General features: G+C 35.7%; 1 protein-coding gene across 10 annotated transcripts in view; it reads left to right on the top strand.

Annotated features, from left to right (window-relative positions):
* CAMK2D (calcium/calmodulin dependent protein kinase II delta) overlaps positions 1-25,014 on the top strand; it is a 290,657-nt gene that overhangs the window by 146,691 nt on the left and 118,952 nt on the right. For all 10 annotated transcript variants that reach the window (XM_063107301.1, XM_063107302.1, XM_063107299.1 and 7 more), the window contains exon 4: positions 417-471. In XM_063107301.1, the coding sequence (XP_062963371.1) occupies positions 417-471 (55 nt within the window). The remainder of the gene's footprint in view (positions 1-416; positions 472-25,014) is intronic.

Here is a 25,014-nt window from a genome sequence, read left to right as displayed (position 1 = left end):
AATGGCAAGGAAGTGGAAGAATTGCTAGAACCTGCTGACATTGGATATACGGATATATATTATGATGAACATTAACATTTATTTAGTATTTCACTGGAAATATGTGGATTATTTTACTTTTATTGTCTGATTTAATCTCAGTCATTTTATGAAGTATAGGTACTAACATCATTACAAGTTAAGTAATTTTCTTAAGATCACATAGCTAATAATTATCAGAACCAGAACCCAAACCTTGGGTCTGTCTGAACCCAAGCCATGCTGTAAAGGATAGTGAATCAACAGAGGCTAAAATAGAGAGTGATGCTAACATCCAGTGAGGAGACAGATGACCATTAGAAGTCTGACTTGTTGTTGATCATGTGTACATATAATACAAATACAAACTTTTTCTCTTTTTCCTTTATTTTTTTTAGTGCGACTTCATGACAGCATATCGGAAGAGAGCTTCCATTACTTGGTGTTTGATTTGTAAGTACACACTTCATGCTTATTTCGCAATCTATTAGAAGACCATTTTGAAATAAACATTATTTATCTATTTGTACAGTACATATTAATGCTATAATATTTTAAAAATGATCTTCAAGTAACATTTGACTCTGATTCTTTTGAAAAGCAATGACTACTCAGCAATATTTTATTTAAAATATAAATGAATCTTCATACGTGAGAGTTATAAGTCTGTTTCCCTTTGCATTGTCCATTGTGATATCATAAGTTGTTCTCAGTTTTACCTTGTGGTACAAAAATGGCTGACATAAGCAAAATTTTCCACTGAACTTTTTAAAAGAGTATGTGTAATTCATTATCCTATGTAAAAAGAAGATTCAAGGAAGAAATTGAGATTGCCAAGATTGATTTAAACTAATCAGGACATTTATTTGTTTGTTTGTTTGTTTGTTTGTTTGTTTGTTTGTTTGTTTGTTTGTTTTTGGTGGCTGGCCAGTTTGGGGATCTGAACACTTGACCTTAATGTTACAAGGCTGCACTTTAACCAACTGAGTTAATCGCCAGCCCCCATCAGGGCTTTTAAACTGAAGTTCTAGCCACAAAAATGAAGGGAAAATAATAACTCTTGTTAGGAATATAGTAAAACAGTCCACATACATAGTTGCTGGGAGATTAATAAGAACACACTTTCTGTACATCAATTTAATACTACTTACCAAGAGCCTCAAAAATATCCAGATCATTTGACATGGTAATTTCACTTCTAAGAACAAAGTTCATGGAATGTATACCCTAAATTAGTTAAAGTTTTATGCTAGAAGATGTTCATTGCATTATCCTTTATAATAGGGAGGGAAAAGGAAAATAAAATGACTTAAGGATTCAGTAATGGAGAAACAGTTGTATAATTACATCATGGATTACTCTCTAGCATTTCAATGTTTTGTTTGCAAAAAGTTTTAAAATAGATAAGAAAAAATTATTTCACATAATATGAGTCTAAAGGTAGTTGTTAATACTAGGTTTGGATACTTTAGCCCTTTAATCATGTCATTAAGAAACCATGTTCTTTCAATTTTTCTGTTTTTTGTAGTATGTGGCTTGTCTTCATGCTCAGCTCCCCTTATGGTCTCAAGTTGACTGCCTCATTTTCAGGTATCACAGTGACTTCCAAAAGCAGAAAAAGGAGAATGGTAATTCCACTGTGTATATTTTTACCTATGGGGAAAACCTTTCTCAGGAGTCTCTCAGAAGAGATCTGTTAATGAATCCTTATTTAAAATTGCTTCTCAAGCCCATGTCTAAAGCAGGTATTGGTAAAAGGAATGGAATTACAACATTGGCATTGATCAATCATAATTCAGTCTGTAGGTCTGGTGAAGGAACTGACCTCCCCTAAATCATGTATGATGCCCGGCTAAGAACTAAATCATGATTTTGCTATCAAGAAAGAAGGAGAGTTTTGCCTGTGGAAAAGGCAGCCAAGCATACCTGCCGTATTGGTGATCCATGTGTATTCTGTAGAATAGTGACTAAAGTTCTGCTTATGTACAATCCTGCTACACAGGCTTCTTTCCGTAGTCACAACCCATCCATGGCTTGCTCACTTGGCTGCAGTTTGTTCTAGTAGTCCTTCCTCTTCAATCCTTTCTCTGAGCTCTTATTTTTACTTTTTCTGTTATTCATTCTTCTTTCATGATGTTCCAAGATTCCTTCTTTTATGATTTCCTTTTGAACTTTCTTAGGCCATTCTCCTAGAGTAGATATGCTAGCAACAAATTCTTAGTTTTCTTTTTTCTGAGAATGTCTTGATTTTCCCTTCATTCCTGAATGTTATTTTATCCAGATATAGAATTCTAGGTTGGACAGTCCTTTTCTTTCAAAGTTGTGTCACTCTCTTCTGGATTCCTTGGTTTTTTGATGAGAAATCTTCTGTGATTCTTATTGTTTTTCCCCTAAAGATAAGGTGTTACTTCTCCCTAAGTGCTTTAAAGATTTTTCCTTTGTCTTTGGTTTTCACAAGTTTGACTATGATGTGTCTTGGCTTGGATTTCTCAGAGTTTATTTTATTTGAGGTTTGCTTAGCCTCTTGAATGTTTAGGTTTATGTCGCTAACCTTGGAAAACTTTTAGACATTGTTTCCTTGAATACTTTTTTAGTCTCACCTTTCTCCTCTCCTTTTGGTACTCTGATGACAAGAATGTTGGATTTTTTGTTGTAGTCCCATAGGTCTCTGAGGCTCTGTTCTTTTTTTTCTCCCTAGTCTATCTTCTTAATGTTCAGATTGGTTAATTTATATTGTTCTGTCTTCAAGACTGATTGCCTGATTCTTTCCTCTGTTTTTTTCCATTCTGTTCATCCATCGAGTTTTATATTTAAGTTATTGTATTTTTCAGTTCTAAAGTTTTCTTTTGGTTCTTCTTTATATCTTCTGGTTTTTGCTGAGACTTCCTATTTTTTCATTCATTTCAAATGTATTCATATTTGCTAACTTGAAGCATTTTTATTATGGTTGATTAAAATTTATTGTCAAATTATTTCAACAGCATTGTCATCTTGGTGTTTCTGTCTGGTGATTGTCTTCTTGTTCAAATTGAGATTTTTCTGGTTCTTTCTGTGATGAATAATTTTGGATTATATCCTGGACATTTTGGGTAATATTTTATGAGACTCTGGATTTGATTAAATCTTCTTTTTAGCAGTCTTCCTCTTATACCACACTAACAGGAGTAAGGAGATGCCACCTTATTACTGACAAATGGGGGTGGAAGCCCAGGTTCCCTGCTTAGCCTTTATTGACACCCTTTGGGGGTGTCTCCTTATTGCTGGACAGAGATTGGAGCAGAGGGACTTTTTTTTTCTTTCCTGTATTTAGTGGGATAAATGCATCTACTCTATTTTTTTTTTCTAGAATCAGACCTGTTTTTATGTCACAAAAGATTTAATTTCTCACATCTCCTTTGCTATGTAAATAAAGGTATGGCATTACAAATTGGGATATGTCCTTTATGCTGTGATGAATGCTGGAATAAAAAACACTTTTTGCTAATTTTCATTACCTAAGTAATATCATTCAGAATTAGGTTTGATCAAGCTCTGTTAGGGAAGAAAATCTTTTTTGCCACCCTTTTAGGTTGAGTAACTGGGGGAATGTGAATTAAACTAACCAAAGGCAGATTAACAGTAGAAAAGGCACACAATTTTTATTAATATGTATATGCATTCCCAGGAGTTCAGTGAAAAGATATGAAACTCAAAGAACAGTTAGACTTAGTGGCTAATATACCCTTTTAACAAGGGAGGAGAATTTAGGCTTCAAGGGATGATAAACTGTGGAGAAGTCACTAGTAAATATATGGGACAACTAATGGAAGGTAAGATCTGTTTTAGTAAGATCTGTTTATGCAAACTTATCTTGCTATGGACTCCCTGTCTTTAATGAGTTACTCTCTCACTGGTATAGGGGCAGAAAATGGGGCACCTTCCTCAGAGGGAAATTTATTCTCTGCTTTTAGGCAGATAAGGGGAGGTCAGAGAACTCTTCCTCCATCGGTTGATTCTCAGTTACCTTTAGCTCAAAATAGCCCTTGCACCCAAGTGCCATATTTTGGGGCATATTCTGATCCCCTTCAGCTGCTTCAGTGTTAACTTAGACTTTTCTGCTATGCCATTTTCCTATGTTCAAGTTATTTATATCTACACTTCAAATATTTTAGATTTCTATATTTCTTACTGAATTAAGGGAATGATACAAATCATATAGATTAGTTTCTTTTTTATGCACCATTTTTTAAATTCAGCAACTTAATTGGTGAAAAGCATATAAAGAAAGCAATTTATATGAAGACATAAGATTTTTTTTCTTCCATAATAACCCCTCCCCACTCCTGCCACACATAGGAGCACAGAGGATTTTTAGCGCAGTGAAAATATTCTGTGTGACCCTGTAATAGTGAAAACAAGAAATTATGTGTTTGGCAAAACCCACATAACTGTACAACACAAAGAGGGAACCCTGAAGTAAAACTGAGTTAATAGTAGATCAATATTGGTTCATAAATGTAACAAATGTACCATGCTAATATAACATGTTAGTAATAGCAAAATAAACTTTTATAGTGGATCATGTCTGTAGTGATAATATTTGTTTGTGTTAGAAATGTCTCTGAAACCAAGTGAAGAGACTTGTGAGGGTGAATGTTTACGTACGAACCATAGTAATTTAAAATATGCTGGGTCAGGCAACTGAACTTCTGCCTCTAGAATGAAGAGCTCACTCTTTGCAATTATTCTTTAGTGTTTAAAGTTTAAGAAGGAGAGTCGTCAGCAGTTCTTATCAAAATGCTTTGCCAATAAATGAGATTAATAAACTAGTTAAACACAATCCAGTAAAGTACTCAACTTTAGAGACTATTGGAAAACAATGGTTAAGAGCGTGTATTTTCAATGACTTAAAAGCGATCGTAACATGTAAGTATATAATTCCTCCAAATCACGTAATAGTTGTGGTGGTAATCTATGGAGAGAAAAAGTAAGTAGCTTTAGAAAAATGCACATTTTAAATATGGCTAAGAAAAGTATTGTCTTAAAGATATCAATGAAATACTCATAAAGTAAAATTGGAAGCCACTTAGCCAATCAATTTCAAGATAAAAGAGCTACTTGAATTCCTAAAGAAGGAATGTTCCTGTGTTCCTCCTTTCAATGATGGTTTTGGCAGCAAGGTTCTTGTGCATACTCCCTGTGGAATGTCAGCTATTCAGAGTCTAATGGAACATTCTATTTTTACAGCCGCATTGAGTCTTCTTCTAATGGAATACTTTCATTTTCTAAAAAGCACAACAGAGGAGGCCATGAGTTCCATGGGGAAAAAAAAATAGTTTCTTCTTGCTATTTTAAATTTATATTTTTAAATTCAGGTATCTGACCACCATTTCCAACTACAAAGCATTAGTAATCACTTTTGCAAATAGAATCAGGAATCAGTGGGAAAGGCCTTCATGAAAGCAAATAATGAACTGCCCTGATGTTTTCAAATCATCCTTACTCAAGGTTTGTGCCTAGCAGGGTTTTCAGGCACACCTCAGCAGCTCTGGGAAGCAAGAGGGGCTAAGTTTACAGAGATGTGGATTTATGTGAAAACTAAGGGAAGACAAGAAGTGAAGAAATGGAGCTAGATTGTCATCCCTGAGGGGAGACCTTCAGGCAGAAAATTTGGCCATAAGCAGATAAGGCAGACCTAGTCATTTCGAAGACTGATGAGAAATAATGCCTTGACAAAGGCAGTCATCTGAACATACATGTTGGTGAGGAAAGCTTTTTCCCCTACCCATCTTCAATTCTTTGTCTAGGGCCCTGTAAATTAGATTGACAAAAGACAGATTAAGAAGGGAAAAACAAACAGAAGTTTATTAACATGTATATCTTGCATATACACAGGAACACTCAGAGATGAGTAACTCAAAGGGGTGTTTAGAACTCAGGCTTTTGTATACTGTCTTAACAAAAATACAATAAATTTTTAGAGAAGTGACAAAACAAAAGAAAAGGACTTTGTGTTTCTAGGGCAGCAAATTGTGGGAAGGTAAATATATGAGGGGAACTAATGACAGATAAGGGCTAGTTTTAGCAAGGTTTGTTATATAGATTCTTCTGGTGCAGTCTCCAAGGTAATAAGGGTCCAGAGTTGTCTCTGGTGATTTACTCCCATCTTCCCTGGAGAGAACAGGGTGGACAACTTTACAAATTTATGTCCTGCTTTTAGTCAAATAGGGGGAGCTTTTCTTCTATTTTTCTCTTGTCAGTTGCCTTCAGCTCAGAAGAATTCTTATGACAAAGTGGCATATTTGGGGGTGACATACAAGGCTACTTCAAAAAGTTTGTGGAAAAATAGAATTAAAAGATAATATGAATCTTTCCATGAACTTTTTGAAGTTCCCTCGAATTTTGCTACTCTCTGTTAGTGATGTGTATTTCAGAAATTGTATGTCAGAAAAGATCTATATTATGTGTGTTGAGTGAATACCTGTAATGAAGTAAAGAAATATCACAACTCTCTCTAAGCCATGGGTAAATGTGTAAGAGAATAGCAGTTGGATTGAATTTTTGTAATCTTAATAGGGAACTCTACAATAGGTAGATTAGAATAAGATTTATTGAAAAGAGTGCTGACTGACAATGAAAAGATTTAATTTTCAGTCTCAAAGCAAACCAGGACTAAACATTTAACATTATCATTTCTCTAAGCCCTATTTTTCTTATATAAAATGAATCTGTGGGGCTAGATGAAAAATTTGTCAGACATCTCTCAAGTCCTTTTTGTTTTGTGAAGTCAGACTGCTGTTCTCATCAATTTGAGATTTCTGGTAGAATTAATGGGACTCCTGATGTCATTTTTAAATATTAGGAAATTTTTTCAGATTCTAAACTGTTAGAGAAAAATGATATTATTACATCTAATGTACAAAAGAACATTTTTTTTTCTTCCAGCAAAAACATATCTTGGTGCATGAAGTACTTCTTTATTCCCTGTGTTTTAAAGTGTTTGTGTTTTTGTCTCCAAATAAGAAATTCTGTTCATCAAATACATAATGGAAGTCTACTAAATGCTTTACAAAAAAACCCAGTTTTTTTCAACATCTTAAAATGAATGCTCCATTTTGATGAATTCGAAAAGGGAAACTCCTAAGAAAATCTGATGTGCTGCCTACCCATTCCTCATTTTATACTATTTGTGCCAGCCAGAAAGTTTGGCAAGTTGCATGTTTTTTGGTTATTATTAGGAAAAGATGTATTTTTAACATGTAATATTAAAAATACTTTTTCCAACTATATCCCTTGGACTAGGGAGCTGATACTTTTATTGGCAACATTGGGAATAAAGGATAAGTCAAACACCGTTCATTTTCCAGACTGTACAGTGGTAAAAGCTATGAGTTACCCAGGAGTTTGGGGGAGAGACAACATTCATTCAGTCAGGGATATTAGGAAACACAATGAGAAGAACTGGAGTTGAGGCATACATAATTATGTCCTTGGAAATATTTCTTCATTAAACAAATATACTTGATATGCACCTACTCTGCCAGGTACTGCAGATAAGCTGACTAAAAGGAAGGTGAATGACAATTTCTGCCTTTAAAATACCTAAAAGCAATATCACACTTGTTATGTTCATCGCATTCTTTCATCTACTGGTATATTTGGTTGCATGACCAACAAGTTGGCAATATTTACAAAACACGCAGATATGGTGTAACAGTTTTCACAGTGTCTGTTAAAACAGCTAGAGTGTGCCCTGGTCACTTGGTCATCTCTGTGGCTATTTAGTAGAATTCTTCTATCATCCATATAAAGAGATAGAATCAATGATGATGACTCTGTTTTACCTTTTCTGTACCTCAGTAACTGTCTTGAAAGGAACAAAAAAAAGATAGACCAACTAAATTCTTACTTAGCAGGTACTCGATTTAAAAGAAAAAAAAGGCGTGAAATTTCCAGATGAAGACAGAACTGACAGAAATAGCCCAGACTTCTATAAGATTCTACTCTTCCACTGCTAGAGCATTGAATTTTAGAAATAAAAGAGGTGATACTAGCACAAATTTGATGTTCACCTATAAATTTGGATTAAGAGCATCAAATGCCATCGGGTTACTTTCCTGTTCTCTAAATAAAAACTGGAACTCACACCAGCTATATTAATTAAAGGTAGAGGTACAGGGGAAAGTCAGAGAACTCAATTACTATTCAACTAAGACTCTGAGAAATGCGAAATTCATTAGGGTACTATGTTTTTCTCTTTTTGCATGAAGACACAAAGACTCTTGCTCAGTGCTTTTTTACTTACCTGCCCAATTCTCCTTTTGTACTACTGGCTTCTTTTGTATAAATCATTTTTGCAGTTTCCCATAAGTCTCACTTGACCATGGCTTTCTGAGAGCATACTTTGACTCTGGCCCCAAACCTACAAGACCTGCAACTTTAGCCTGTGTCTTGCTTCCAAATCCAGGTTGAGCAGGTAGGTGTCCTCACCTGATCCAATAGGCTGTGTCTAGAAAGTCAGAATCAGGTGACATGCAGGGTGGCCCATTCTGCAGTATAGGTGGTGCTGTAGACTGGATGCCCACCCCCTGCAGCCTCACTGAAGCTTAATCCCCATTGTAATGATTTAGGGTGGGAAATCCTATTAACGTAATTGAAAGGTGGGGCCTTAAAGAGGTGATTAGATTCTTGCACAGTGCTGTAGTGAATGGACTAATAATGGGGGTCAGGGGTGTGATTCTGAAGGCTTTAAAAGGAGAGTGAATGAGGAGGTCTCTCTTTGCTCTGCCATTTTTGCAACGTGATACCCTGCTGTCACTGTTGCCACCACCAAGACCTTTACCAGCTATGTTCCCTACACTTTGGACTTCCCAGCTTCAGAAACTGTAAGCAATAAATTTCATTTTCTTTATAAATTACCCAGTTCCATGTATTTTGTTATAAGCAGCAGAAACAGACTAATACAGGTAGGATTTGTTCTTCAAGAATAGGAGGATGGTAGAAAGAAATTTGTATACAGATATAAATCATAAAACAAAAGTATTTAAATCTAGGTCACATGCTTCTATTTAGCATAGCTGTCTCTCTGACCTGTATTTATTGAGGTGAATTTACATTCACCCTTTTTAGTTTACAGTTCTGAGTTTTGACAAAGATATATTAGTGTAACTATCACATGTGATCAAGATAATGTTTCTGCCATTCATTCATATCTAAAAATCCTCAAAATTATATATCTTAAGTATTCCTCCTTTCACTTTAAAGAATCAAGCTGATGGGCCGAGCCCGTGGCGCACTCCGGAGAGTGCGGCGCTGGGAGCGCAGCGACGCTCCTGCTGCAGGTTCGGATCCTATATAGGAATGGCCGGTGCACTCACTGGCTGAGTGCTGGTCACGAAAAAGACAAAAAAAAAAAAAAGAATCAAGCTGACAAACTCCTATTACTTAGGAAGTTCCATTTTTGAAAATTTGCCTTTGAGAGATAACATAAAGATTATTATATAACGGGACTCGACACTGTGTCCTGAGTGATTGTATCATATGAAAAACAAAACGGAGGCTATTTCTACTCCTAGCCTACTTTGGATTGTTATTTAAATAAAAATTGAAGGGACTACTTTAAACTAGGACTTAATGAAACAAACACTTAATGTATAAGAGGTCCCTAGTTTCTAGGGACTGACGTAGTACCTCTTGGGTGAAGAGTCTCTGTACAGTACATACAGTAGACACTTATTGTTATAAGCTTCAGACAATGTCTGAATTTAGACCACAGCTTGCTGATAAGTATACACTATCCCATGGCGCTCTGCCAGTGGAGGGGTAGAAATGCTTGGGAGATAATCAAAGGTCACAGCTTTATTTAACACTGTCACACACCAAATAGGAAGGCAGCCATTCCCTATTGGGGCAGAGACAGTCTGTCCTCCCGTGACTGCTCAACTCTTCAGCAGAGTCAAATCCTGCCTTTAAAAGGTGGGGCTCACCAAGTGACCTAAAACAGGTCTCATCTTTCATCGAGGGCTTCTAATTTTAAATTGCTGCCATGCTAAATTTTATCTTGAGTGTCACCCTGAGTCTCCCCAGTTTGTTGAGGTGTACCACTGGTTCTAAACAAGAATTTCCCAGGGCTATGAATTCCAACCTTCACTGTTTAACACAGAGCCTTCAGGGGGCACAGAGCAATGCAAGTTTATTAAGAATGGGAATAAAAGCCTCATTTATCAGCTTTTGATATATTTCATGTGGGTATACTGAAGTTAACCTAAAAAAATGCTAATCTTTATTGATATCACTCTCTGTGATAACAGAATCCACTAAGAAGAAATAAAAAACAAAAACAATTGTTTGCCAGGACAACAGATTAGAGTTTCTACTTAAATGCTACTTAGAAATGCACTGTAGCAGTTTTATGAGTTGCTACCTAGGCTCAACTGCTAAAAATGGGTAATATCACACACTATGAAACACAGCTCCTTGATTCCTCGGGATAACTTTGTCCAGAACCAACATGTCTCTAATAAGACCATCAGCAGGAAAATCCAACTGGTAATTGATATTTAAAGCTCGTAAGATTTGAAATGGGACCACTTAGGAGAAAATGAAATTTCCAGTTTTACTTGCTACAGTTAAACCTACATAAAACAAGGGTATGAGTAAAATGTACTTACAAGGACGTAGTTATTTAAGTTGTTCATATAAACCATATAACCAACTACCTGTTAGTTTTGTTTTTTTTTTTTCTCCATGTGTTACAGAATTCAGATTCCTTCATGTAGATTTACCTCACCTGGGAATGCATTTTATTCCCACTGTGGACTAATGTACTAGTGGCTCAATGTACAATGTGGATAGCTTGGGATGCCTGAATCAGGGCCACCTTTGTTCTGATGGTACATACTACACCTACGCCTTTACAGGCTTGAAAAACCTAAACTACTCTTCCATAAAACTTAATCACTGGCTAGAATATGGAGAAATCTAATTCTTTTTTTTTTCCCTAAAAAATTTATTTATTTTTGATTATCCATATTATTTATGGGGTACAGAATTGACTATCAGTATTTTTGCACAGTACGCAATGATCAAATCAATATTATTAGTGTGTTCATCATTACAAGTTGCAATTACTCTTTGTGTCCCTTACTCAATCACTCCCTAACTTCACTCCCCCTGAAATGTGATTCTTGTATTTTGACTACAAAATCTGATGTAATATAAGAGTCTTTGTGGGTATCTCAAGAATTTCCAGCTATCTCTCCTTTCCAGCAGAAAGGTGTTTCTTTTCTATAGAATGTGGGTCAAGAGTTGCTGCACTCTTTCATATCTCAGTGGAAGGTGTCTTCTGGGATCATCTGCTCTCAGCTTCAGAGTAAAGCTGTACAAAACTTTATGGGGAGCAGAATACAGGTGATGAGTAGTGACCTGGGAGGGCAGGAATTCTTGGGGTGACTGCCACAAGCAGGGCTAAAGAAGGGCATGATGAAGTGAGTTTGAGTGGACTTAAAATATAAAGGCTGTAGGAGTTGTAGAATGTGGCAGGAGGGGCAGGAGATGTTCCTGGGCTTCTCTCTTTACCCCTGATGATGAGGATAGAAAACACAGGAGAGGCATACCCTTAGTTGGCAGGCCTCTTTTTGATTCCAGATGAAGGGGATAAAAGGCCTCTTCAGCCAAACCAGGGTATTTAACATCCCATAAAATAGACCTCAACTCTTACTTTTGCTCACCCGGACCTCTGACTAGAATTTCTATGTGTAAAAATTTACACATACTTAAAGACCAAGTATAGGTAATGTAGTTTTTTAACCTCTACTTGAAAATTTTTTTTCTCCAAACTCCCCAAGCTCATTTTGCACATTTCTCATGGCATTTCTCATGGCATTTTTCTGTCTTGCATTATATTTATCAATACTAAAATCATATTGTGAGCAGTTTGACAACAGAAATAGTGCTTTATTCATCTTCTAACTCCTTGAATAACAACAACAACCAAAAAACATATATTAAGTGATAAATATCTATTCACCAAAACAGTAAGACATGAATGAGGTATGTACGATAGAAACTTTTTTCTTTCTACACAGACCTCAGACCTACACGAACTTCAAAAAGTTCATGGAAAAACAGAATTGAAAGATAACATGAATCTCTCCGTGAGCCTTTCGAAGTGCCCTCGTATAATTACAGATAACACCTATTAAGTGTTTATCCTCTCTTAAACACTTGTTCTGTAAGTATTACATCAATAAAATAATTTGATTCTTACAGCAATCCTAGAAGTTATACAGTACTGCTATTTCTGTTTAACAATCAAGGAAATTGAGAGGCTAAGCAAATTGTTCAGTGTCAGACTGGAAGTAACTGGCAGAGCTGGGGGGTCAAATCTAAGCAAGTGGGTTTCAGGGCTCAAGTCCTGTACTTAATAGCTCTACTGGTTGATAAGAATTCAGGCAGAGTTAGAGGTAAAAGCATCATTATTGGTGAAAAGAAAGAAAATAGTTCCTTGAGTCCTCTTCTCTTTCCTTTTCTTTTCTATCCTCAATCTACTTATTTTCTTCTTTCCTTTTCCTTTCTATTCCCATCTTTTCTTCCCATTGCTTTTACTTCTGTTTCAACTAGGGTTCTTTGGTTGTAGTCCACAGGAACCAACTCTGGTTTATGTAGGAGAGAAAGCATTTATTGGCAGATTATGGGGGTAACTCACAGAATCAAAGGGAGGTCTGAAGCAGCAAGCTCAGCAGTCACAGACCAGGGAGGGTTCCAGGTGGTAGGAACTGATGTGTTGTCTCTTCCAGGCATCTCCACCACAGTGGGTCCAATATGACTATTTTCACTCTTTTAGCTACTTGTTTCAGGTTTCAAATTCCAGAGAATGGGGTGAACCTCATAGTTCCAGCTCAGGTTTTGTGCCCACCCCTTAGATAAGGGAAGAAAACACACCTTCAAAAGCAGATATATTAATAAAATATGAATAAACTCAAAAAAAACAAACAAACAAACAAACAAACAAAAAAACCAAAAGCAGAGCCACCCGGCTATATATAATGCAGAAGGGTTGGTCCGACAATTAAATTGTAGTGGTTTCCAATAGAGGAGCAGAATAGATGCTGAACAACAAAAATAAAAAGTATTAATGATGCCTATCTTTTATCTTAAAGAAAAAGTCCTCTAGTTCTTTATCCATTTTTGCCTAATGACCCGTTAAAAACAGTGATGGGCTCACTCATTATTCACAGATCCCTGCTGGAGCTGGAACCAGAAGGTTGAGTCACTCTCTCCTGCTGTTTGTCTGGGTTCCACACCAGCTTGCTGTCCTTTCTCATCATTTCATGGTGGGCCAAACATAACTAGGGACTTCATAGCTTATTTTTAGTAACTGTTAGTTAAACGTAATGTGTTCAATTCCTTAATTAGTCTCTTCAATTTTTCCATTTGAAGAGAGGAAATAAAAAAAGGTTAGAAATTTTACCTATGTGTGCATTAAATTATCTATAGATAAAATAAGACCAAGCACTGTTTGAATTTCAAACTTAGCAATTAAGTAACAAATCCAAAAATTAACTAAAAATACAGTATTTTGGTAGAATCAAACATGAGAAATTTCAGACTTGAAGTTGAACCTCTAAAGTGATTGTTTTTTAAAGCTTCACTAGATGTCCCTCCCCAGCCTCATTTGTGTATGTGCATGTGTATGCACACATACTGATATACATGCATACATATATATACATGGATGTATATATGCACACACATATATGTATATACACACATATAGATAACACTTTATGTATGAGAAAACATATAAGATGCACAGGGCAATTCACAGATGTTATCTGATTTCATAAAATTTTATGCTACCTTATGCATCTTTATTTTTAATTTTTGAAGCAGAAAGTTATGTGATGAGAGGAAAACTCATTAAGCAAAATCTATAGAATCAGTCATCTGAGTTTCTTTGATAATGACAACTAAATATGCAAGATTTTAAACTTACAATATAGATTAGCATGTAGACCTTTATGCTTGAAAAAAAAAGCAATTTTTAAAAATTTAGTTCGTTTCTTATAAAGATAACTTTTAACTATTGCTACCAGTATTAAACTGGAGGTAATTGTGATTAAGAAGAGTGTTAACTGGCATGTTTCAAGCCTTGCTCCTATTCTCCCAGACTACCCCCTTTTAGCCACATTGTTTCCTTTCCTTCAAAGCAATTTTGCTTTTGGCTTGATTCCTGGCTGCTTTATCTCTTTACCCACCTGTAGTGGACCTGTGCTGTTTTCGCCTGCCTGGCATTTGCTTCCTCTGACAACCTCACCCCATTTTTCCTCTGGTAAAGTACTTCTCCCCTGCTGTTGACCCATGCGGCCTGTACTGGCTTGAACACCATCCTTTTCCAGCTCCACAGGCTAGCATGTAATTCCCGTGGTCAGTGTAACTGGTTTGAGGATGGACAACAAAACTCAATTTTAGTTCAATTGTTGGAATTAACTGAAAAAAGAAGGCTGTCTTTGCAATGACAATTATTGCTATAAGAAAATGTAAGCCTGGAACTGCTGGGGGCTGCCATATTGGGAAATGTGACTGATAATAAAACAGAAAAGACAACATGAAGCCAACTGAAATTGGATCCCTTTTGAGCCATGTTTGAAATCAGGTTTACCCATGGGTTTTTCAGTTACTTGAGTTAATTAAACTTTTTGGCTGAAGCAATTTTAGATTTCTTTTTTTTTCTTATATTTAATTTTATTTTACTTCTCAATATACATTGTAGTTGATTTTCATGTCCCTTTACCCATTCCTCTCCACCCCCTCCCTTACAATGTAAACAGTCCTGAAGAATACATGTTATTATCAACTGCGCTGCAGTAAAATGCTCCCCAAATCAGTCTACCAAGAGATTCAGGCTCCAAAGGTTTTGTTCCCACTTTCCTCAAAGAACAACCTAGCATGTGAGATTTGGCTAAATTCCCCTTTACCCAAACATCTTCTAACTATGCCCATTTGATTTAGTTCAACTGGGACCAACTTTCATAAAGTTTAGGTTTATCTTTGTAGTCAACAGATGAGCCCTCTCCCAAAGTACTGACAATGTCCAACATCCAGACAAAAACTTACAGAAAAGCCTCTTTCAATGAACATTTGCTGGTTATAGTAATAAAAAGATTAAATTGGTATTCTGTTAGCTCCATGTTCAGGGCCTGCAGTAGGCCCATGGAAAGGGGGAGGGGTGTGAAAGGTAAATAGAGTTTGAATGGAAAATAACAAACTTCAGAAAGCCCCCCATTAACATTCAAACTGAAGAAGAACAAGATAAAAACAAATCATTTAAAACTAAATGCAGGGACATAATAACCCACCATCTAAGTTTTGCTAAAGAGTAAATATAAAGCAATATTTTACAGTGTTTCATAGCATTTTCTTCAGCGTCAGGTAGAACTAAGTCCTAGCACAGCCAATTATCTCTCCTGCCTCAATTTCTTCATCTGTAAAGAGGAATTATAATAAAACTGTATACCTTATAGAGTTACTATAAATGAGATAATGTGTAATAAAATGCTTGCCTAGTTTGGAAGGGAGGTGTTCATAGTAAGTCATTAACAATTGTTAGCTCTCGTTAAAGTTAGACATTTCTTCATGAAAAGCAAATGACTTTCCAATAATGTCACATGATGACAAAGGCAGTTCAGTAATATTCACCTGGACAAATTTCATTTGTGTATGCATCTTTTTATTCTTGGTTTTATTCACACAGTTTAAGGTTCTGTTCAGCAGAGATCAACTCAACATTATAGTCCCTAAAACTCTTTTATACTGCAACACTCAAAAGGAAAAAGGGTCTTTATTTTTAATCCCTTTCTGCTTTCTTTAGGTTAGAGAGACTACCTGAACAACCAAAGAAAATTGACATGTTGAGGTGGCCAACAAAAGAAATAGTTAATACTGAAACACAAAGTTACAGAAATAAAGCTTTGACTCTAAGTATATAAGGAAAGGGTTTTTCCTTCTCCAGAATATTAGTAACTGTCACTTATAAAGTTTTTCCAAACTCTGGGCATAAATTTTAGGGGTCTACATATCGCAAGTCCTAGGGCACTATGTCTTCTATTCATCATTCCACTTCTATTCATTGATCCCACATGTTTTGGGTTTTAGGACTGTTGGCTAGGTTTGCCCTCAGAAAAAGTTCATATCATCACTAATGCTAGGATAAGAAACCAAATACTGATGATGTCTTTCATCCAGATCAGTGGGTGTCTTTGTTCAAGCAAGAACAAGCAGAAAACATTTCTTACTGCCCATGAAAATGCTCCAGTTGGGTCAACATTTCTGGAAAGGGTTGAATAGTTTTCAAATTCCAAACTAAGAGATTAAAAAGGCAAACAAAAGAGTCTTTCTTTCCAAATAATCCAAAAAAGAATGTGACTGCTGAAGAAATATATTAGGCCATGTATATATTGCATGTTTCAATCTTGGCACTTTGTGGGTTTGAGAAGGAGAATGAAAGGAATGGCTTCAATTGCCTAAATAATTACAGTCATTAGCATCAGGCTTCCAGGGTAACTGAATATCCCACTTTGCTTGCTGGCTAAAAATAAGTGACTGAGATGTCCCTAAGAAAAAGTCAAGGTAGATGGTACATATTGATAGTTCAGTTAATTAAGCATCATAACAATCAAGAAAAGTAAGTATTTGAATTTAAGTACATCATAATTTCTGTGTTAGGGTATATTACATATATTTTGACCATGCAGGCACATCTACTTTTATATCTTAAAATATGTATGTTTTGATGTCACACTTTGCTCAAACGTAGATATCTGGCTAAACTAAATCTCCAGTTTTAGTTTTTGCTAAAAATAAATTTCTATGATTCTAAGCATGCTAATTAACTAGTGCTTAGGCAATAGCTGGCACAGTGGCACCACTATATACCTAAAGTACCAAGTAGATGAAAGAAGTCCTAAAATATTCACTTAGAACTCTCTAAACCCTTTGCAAAACAATTGTGTATTATTTCCAAAAGCTTCCTCATATGCTCTTATGCAAAAATATTTATGGAACACCTACTATATGCAGGCACTGTTCTGGGCACGGGTAATAAAAAAGTCAACAAATAAGACAAAAGCTCCTCTATTTATGGAGCCTACATTCTAGTGGGTAATTCAAATAATTAACAAGATCAGTTAGTTAATTAGTCGTAGGCTAGGTAATGATAAGTGTCAAGGAAGAAAAACAAAAAAAGGCAAGGAAGGAATTGGGAAGAGTTGGCGAAGGAAGAAGAGCAGCTTTTAGATTGGCCTCCTTGAGAGGGTGACCTGTAAGCCAAACCCTTAAGGGAAGGAGGGGTAAACCATGAAGGTTTCTAGGAGAGGAACACTCACGGCCAAGGAAACATGAAGTGTAAATGCCTTGAGTTGGGACATGCCTAGCATGTTCCAGGCTAGAAGGAAGGCAGTGTGGCTGGGCATGAATGGGTCAGGAGGAGAGTAGCAGACCATGTGGCTGCAATGGAGTGTTTTGAGCAGAGTGGCTCAATCTTGGATTTTGATAGGATCTCTCTGGCTACTGTGTTGAGAGTAGGCTGCAGGAAGGTGAGGGCAGAAACAGGGAGACAAGATGGTATACCTTACCATGATACAGGCAAGCAATAACACTGATGAAGACATAGTGGTACTGTGCAGATGGTGATAAGTTATCAAATTCTGAACATATTTTAAAGCTAATAGGAGTTGCTAATAAATCAGATATGGTATAGGTGTTAGTCTGTTTCTGTTGCTTGTAATAGAATACCTAAAACTGGGTAATTTGTAAAGAAGTAGAATTTATTTCTTACAGTTTCAGAGGCTGGAAAGTCCAAACGCCAGGGAACACATCCAGTGAGGGCCTTAGTGGTGACTCAATACAGTGACTCAGGGTGTCACATGGTGAGAATAGCTGAGCAAGAAAGAGAACGAACTCCTTACTTGCTCTCTTTTTAAAGTCATCAGAACCATGCCCATTACTCCGTGAATGGCTCAATCCATTCACAAGGGCATAGTTCTCACAATCTAATCACCTCTTCAAGGCCCCACTTTTCAATTACCGTAATAGGATTTCCCACCCTCTTAGCGGTTACAGTGGGAATTAAGCTTTAATGCATTTGGGAGGAACATTCAATCCACAGCAGTAGGTAAGAGAAAGAAATTAGTCAGTAATTACTCAGATGTTATTGGCCAGGGCAACTGAGAAGGTAGAGTTGCCACTGACTAATAGGAGCAAGTCTGACCACAGGGAGATGAGGAGATGTATTTTAGATATCTTAAATTTGAGACACCAATTAGACATTCAAGTGGAGATGGTGAGCAGGCAACAGAATATGCAAATCTTGAGTTTGGGTAGAGGGCTGAGCTGGAGTTATAAATTTGGGTGTCATTAGTTCCTAGATGGAATGTAAAGCCATGATATAGGATGAGATTCTTAGAAAGCAAGTATAAACAGGAAATACATGATGCCCAAGGACCAAGCCCTGTACCACTGAGATATTTAGATGTCTAGGAGTTGAGGAAGAACTAGCAAAAGGACATAGAAGGAAATTACCTACATGGCATAGCCACGTTATTTCTATGGCATTTTGAATATGTACATGTTGATGATGTTTAACGAATATCTGAAAGACTTCAGATACCTTGAAGAGACGCACAGAATTTTACTCATTGTGGGCTCCACGGTCTAGCTCTATACCTACTATATAATAAATACCAAATGTATTTGTTGAGTAAATCAGTGGGTGAATAAATGAATGCAGGATTCAGTTTGGCTCAACAAATATTTATTGAGTATCATCTAGTTCCAGGAGCTCAGCTAGACAATGCTAAAACAAAGATAAATAAGTAGACACCTATCTAATAGGGAAGACAGATTAACTTGATAATAGATTGGTTTAATTTCTTGCTTACGGCAACGTTGGCCTTTAAACAAGTATATCTGGCATTGGTGAAAATAGTATGTTCTTTAGGGAAATAGTAGAATTACCTTTAGAGGAAAAAAAAACTGTTGAGATCTGATTTCCTAACCTCTCTTTTAGCAAGGTATATGAGAAATTACAGTGAAAGTCAATGGAAAATCATGACTTAAGGTAGTAAATCTACTTTATATAAAACCTTTCATGAACACATCTAACTATGCACTAAAATAAAAAAGAAAAATAAGCAAGATTATAAATTACATTTTTCTTCAAAATTCTACATTGCAAACATTTTTTTTTTTGAGGGTTCAGTCAAATTCTGATTAATGTTAGGTTAATGATTTAAAATTCAAAACTTACAAAGCTCAAAAGTATATATAAAAAATCAAATTAACATTTCTCTTTCACATATTCTTTAAGACAGAGGAAACATCTTCCTTAAAACAATTATTCTTATCCATTGAAATCTTAAATTTATAGCCACAGTAACACATACAAACTAGAACAATAACAGTCACACATAAACACGCAAATGGATGGCTAAAGAGATTTGGTAGCTAAATAGGCAGATAAGTGGGCTGAAAGACAGATGGACAGATGGACAACAGGAATGATGAAAGAGTGATTTAATGTTTAAATACCAAATCCTATCAAAATTATATTATTAGGCAAATATTAGCCACAAAATTATTACTTAATTAAGAGTAGCCACTTTCAATGTTTTAAATATTTTAGTTCTACCTTTTAAAATCAAATCAACAAATCTGTAATTTTCATAAGTTTTATCCATACTACAGTGAAAGAAGAACTCTGCTTAGTTAGATATTTGCCCTCACCATGCCACAGAACTGGCACACATCACACAATATGATGTATGTTATGTAAAACGTATGCATACATCAAGAAAAAATATAGGCAATTTCAATTGATGTATTCTCAATAATTCCTTCTTCTTCTGACTTATTTAAAAAGTTAAGTAATTCAAGTCTTTTATTCAACAGATATTTACTGAGTGCTTCAGTTTTAGTGTCATTTACATCCTTGCTTTAGCTAGTAAAGAGGTATTTTTTTCAAAATCTGTTTATTTTCAAATGTTAAATACTTTCCTTGGATCTTCTGCCATTACTTTTCTTATTTTAGATGTTTTACTTATTTTATTCACATAGTCAAAATCCCAACAACACTGGCCTAGTACCTATTTCTGAGTCTGATAAATGACTATTAAAAAGTCATTGTTTTAACTGTTCTCAATTACACAGCTATCTATTAGCTAGTCAGGGCATCATGAGAGATAAAATATTCTTTTCTCTAATCAGATTATTGTAGTTGTTTTAGAAAGGGAATGCTCCAAACAGACAGAAGGCTTTCAGCAAACAAGTTTCAGGATCAATTAATCATATCTGTTACTTCTACCACTTTAATTACTCTCAAACTTTCCATTTTTTCTTTACTCCCACTGCACTGCTTAGTTCCAAAAACTGTCATCTCTCACTAGGATGCCAATAGGTTCTCCAACTTGTAGCTAGGAATGGTTTTTCTAAACATGTATCTCATTACATCACCCTCCTCAACTCTCTTTTTTAAAAGTCAGGATCAAGTTTCAGTGAAAATAATGATAAATCTGGACGATGCTTTGAGAATTGATGCCAGTTTGTTTCTCAGTCTCAGAACCTTAACGGTGCTTTCCTTCTACCCTCCAACTTAATGGTCCATCTACACTGAACAACATATTTCTAGAATTTTCCATAGTCTCTCTGGTGGGCCTTTGCAAATGTTGGCATTACAGAGGGGAGTTAGAATCAGTGATTAATTCTACTTACCTTTCAAATCTCAGTATAGTCTCCTCCTGCACGCTCTCATCCCCATCCTATTTAGACCCCATTTTCTCCCCATGAGCTCACTCTGACTTAGAGTTCACCACAGTTTGTTGTCTCTTGTCCCTGTTAAGCTGTAAGCTCCTTGTGGGCAGTTACTATGTTTTATAAATGGTTTTATCTCTAGTATTTCTCAGTGCTCCTCATATAATCAGCATTCAATCAATATTCATTGAATGATTTTATTATAATAGAAAATCTATTTGCAGAGAATGTCTAAAGTACCAAAGCTTGTGGGGATGGTATGGGAGGGGAATAGATTAACCACAAGCCAATAGCAAAACCTGCCTGTTTGGGTGTCTCAAGTGGAAGTGAACAGTAAGCAGGGATCAAGAGGGTGCTGGACTTCCTGCCTACAAAGTCCAGGGTGGGAGATGAAATGGATGAGCACATGGCAGAAAATATCATCACACACTGAAGAAGCTGACTGCTAAACTTAGTCCAGCATCTTTTAAACTGTAACTTTTCCAGATTCTCTTACATAGAAGAATGTCACTGACAGCTCACAGACACTGTTTCCAAAGACAATTAATACCCAAGACAGCAATTCCAGCTTTTTTTCAAGGAGAACCATCTGATCCAGGAGCTGAAAAAAAATTTATTTAAGATAAGCATCCATGGTTGCACATTTAATTAACTTTTAAAGAAAAGTGTGCTTTGAAAATTTGGTTAAACAAATAGGTAGTAAATGTTTTTAATGACCCTGGACGTCAAAATCCAACAGGATGCAATTTTTAAAAGTTTCCATTGTTTTCTGAGAATTACTCAAACTACTCATTTCATCAGTCTTGGCTACCTGTAGTGTAAGAGAAACATATAGATCAGACTTCTAATTATCTTAAAACATCTTAAAAACTTAAATTTCTAGCCTTAATTTCTGATCTCCAGCTAATGAATAACCATGCCTTGCTTGTATTTTCAAATCCAAACAATTTAGAATTTTTTAATTTAATTTTATAAAATTTAAGATTTAAAAAAAAAAGAAAGAAAAATCATTGTGGGGACTTCTGGTTTCTGGTCCAGCATGTAAATAACTTAGAAATCATCACTCTGTAATAACAAGTAAAAAGCTGAAAAAACTGAAAAATTAACTGTAGATTTGCCAAAGAAGTAAGGTTAACTGCAAACCACTGCACCCAAAATTGGAGAGTAAGAGAGGTGGTTACAGAGCACCACAGTTTTCCAGGGCAGAAATCTGTGAGCAGAAACCTCCTCAGATCTAGTGTGGGGTAGGAAAATACCTGATGCTCAGTGTGGACAAACCTTAGAGACTAAAAATCCAGGCAGACTCAGTCTTAAAGGGAACCCCACACTTTTATAAGTCTTACCTGCAAGTGCTGTTTCAGGTCCTTACAGTAAACATTAGAAGAACTTCCCACCCACCCCTGCCACCAGATTCTGGCAGGGGAAAGAAAAAAGGAACCATTTTGAAATATGGCAGAGGATTCTGTTCATCTTAACAAGGTCTGCCCTCAGAAGAAACTACTTTAGCAGAGCCTAACCTGCTGGAGTTTTATCAGAGCCTAACTGACCTGAGGGAATGGAAATCCCCAACTCTGTCCAGCTCTAGTCTTAAGCACTAGTGAAGTTCACAGTCTAGGTGCACAGGCTGACTAAAAGACTGATGTCTAATCATAGGGCTATAAAATGATTCCCCTCTCCCCACACCTTACCACTACATTACTGAAGACCTATCTACCACTGTTCTTTTTACCCAGTACATCATGCCCAACTTTCAACAAATTACAAGACATACTAAAAAGTAAAAACACAGTTTAAACAGACTAAACAAGCATCAGAACTGGAATTAAATATGACAGAAGTGTTGGCCAGAAATAAGACCAGGAATTTAAAAACAATTATGAATCATATGTTAATGGCTTTAATAGCAAAATTAGATGACATGCCAGAACAGATGGATGATGTAAGCAGAGAGATGGAAACTCTAAGAAAGTATAAAAACAAAATGCTAGAGATCAAAAATACCATAACAGAATAATGAAGAATTCCATCAATAGGCTCATTAGTAGACTGGACATAGCTGAGGAAAGAATCTCTGAGCTTGAAGATATGACAATAGAAACTTCCAAAACTAAAGCAAAGAGAAAAAAAATTATTAAAAACAAAAACAAAAAACCAGAACATCCAAGAAATTTGAAGCAACTGCAAATGCTGTAATTTATGTGTCATGGAAATAGCAGAGGAGAAGAAAGAAAGGAACAGAGTAATATTTGAAGCAATAATGAGTGAAAATTTCCCAAAGTAATTATTGTCAGACACCAAACCTTAGATCCATAAAGGTCAGAGAACATCAAGCAGAATAAATGCCAAAAACACTACACCTAGGCAAACTATATTCAAACTTTTGATATACAAAGATAAAGGAAAAATACTGAAAGAAGTCAGAGGGGAAAAAACACTTTATCTATATAGGAGCAAAGATAAGAATTACATCTGACTTTTCAGAAACCATGCCAGCCAGAAGAGAGTGAAGTTAAACAAAGTGTTAAGAGAAAAACAACAACAAAAAATAACCTAGAATTCTATTTCTATACCCTGTGAAATTATCCTTCAAAAGTGAAGGAAAAATAAAGACTTTCTAAGACAGACAAAACTAAGGGAATTTGTTGCCAGCAGACCTGCCTCACAAGAAATGTTAAGCAAAGTTTTTCAGGGAGAATAAAATGATAAATGATAAAGGTCAGAAACTTGAATGTACATAAAGAAAGAAAGAGTACTGGAGAAGGAATAAGTAAAGGTAATAAAAACTTTTTTTTATTCTAAAGTGATCTAACAGGTAAAAGTTTGTTCAAAATAATAATTATATATATATATACACATATACACATATGTATGTGTGTGTGTATATATATACACACACTTCACATGTTAAGTGGATCACATGTGGAGTGAATCACAGCAATCACACAAAGGACAAGAGGGAGAAATTAGGAATATTTTGTTATTACAGAGACTTGTACAACCCTTGAAGTAATATGTTATTTGAAAGTGAACTTGGATTAGTTGTGAATGTATATTGCAACTCCAGCAACCACTAAAAAAACTAAAAAAAAATAAAAATAAAAAGGTATTAAGAAAGGAGAGAATGTAGAATCATATAAAATGTATAAAATGCTCAATTAAACCTACAAAAGGCAGAGAAAGTGTGGAACACAAAAACAAAGATCAAAGGAACAGGTAGAAAAGAGTTACAAATATGGCAGCTATTAATCCAACTATATCAATAATCAGTTTAAAAATCAGTGGGCCAAATATACCAATTAAAACACAAGAGGCTATCAGAGTGGATAAAAATTCGAGACCCAAGTATGTAGTGTCTACAAGAAACACACCTTAAATATAAGACATGTGGATTAAAAGTAAAGAGATGGAGAAAAACACACCATGCTGACACTAACCAAAAGAAAGTGGGACTTGCTAAATTAATTTCAGACAGAGCAGACTTCAGAGTAAGAAAAGGTATCAGGGATGAAGAGAGAAGCTACATCATGATAAAGGGGTCAGTATTCCAAGAAGACATAACAATCCTTAATGTATATGTGCCTAAAAACAGAACAGAAGGAAAAAAGTTAATAGAACTGCAAGAAATAAGTGAATCTACTCTCATAGTTGGAGATGTTAACACACCCCTACAGAAATGGACAGATGAAATAGGCAGAAAATCAGTAAGGACTTAGTTGAACTCAGCAGGAATATCCATCAGCTAGATGTAACTGACATCTACAGACTGCTTCATCTAATAACAACAGCAAATTACACATACTTCTCAAGCTAACATGGAACATTCTCCAAGATAGTCAATGTTTGGGGCAATAAAACACACCTTATCAAATTTAAAATAATAGAAATCATACAGAGTTTGCTCTCAGACCACAATGGAGTTAAACTAGAAGTCAGTAAGCAAAAGATAACTGAAAAATCTGAAATACTTGGAGATTAAACAATGCACTTCTAAATAACACATGGGTCACAGAAGAAATCTCAAGAGAAATTTTAAAATATTTTGAACTAAATGAAAATAAAAACACAACTTATCAAAATTTGTGGAATGCAGCAAAAGCAGTGCTTAGAGGGAAATTCATAGCATTGAATGGCTATATTAGAAAAGAAGAAAGCCCTAAAACCAATAATTTAAGATTCCACTTGGGAAAACAGGAAAAAAAAAAAAAAGGGGCT

Source organism: Cynocephalus volans, chromosome 9 (genome assembly GCF_027409185.1).
Source record: "Cynocephalus volans isolate mCynVol1 chromosome 9, mCynVol1.pri, whole genome shotgun sequence".
NCBI lineage: Eukaryota > Metazoa > Chordata > Mammalia > Dermoptera > Cynocephalidae > Cynocephalus > Cynocephalus volans.
This window is presented reverse-complemented; position numbering and strand designations above follow the sequence as displayed.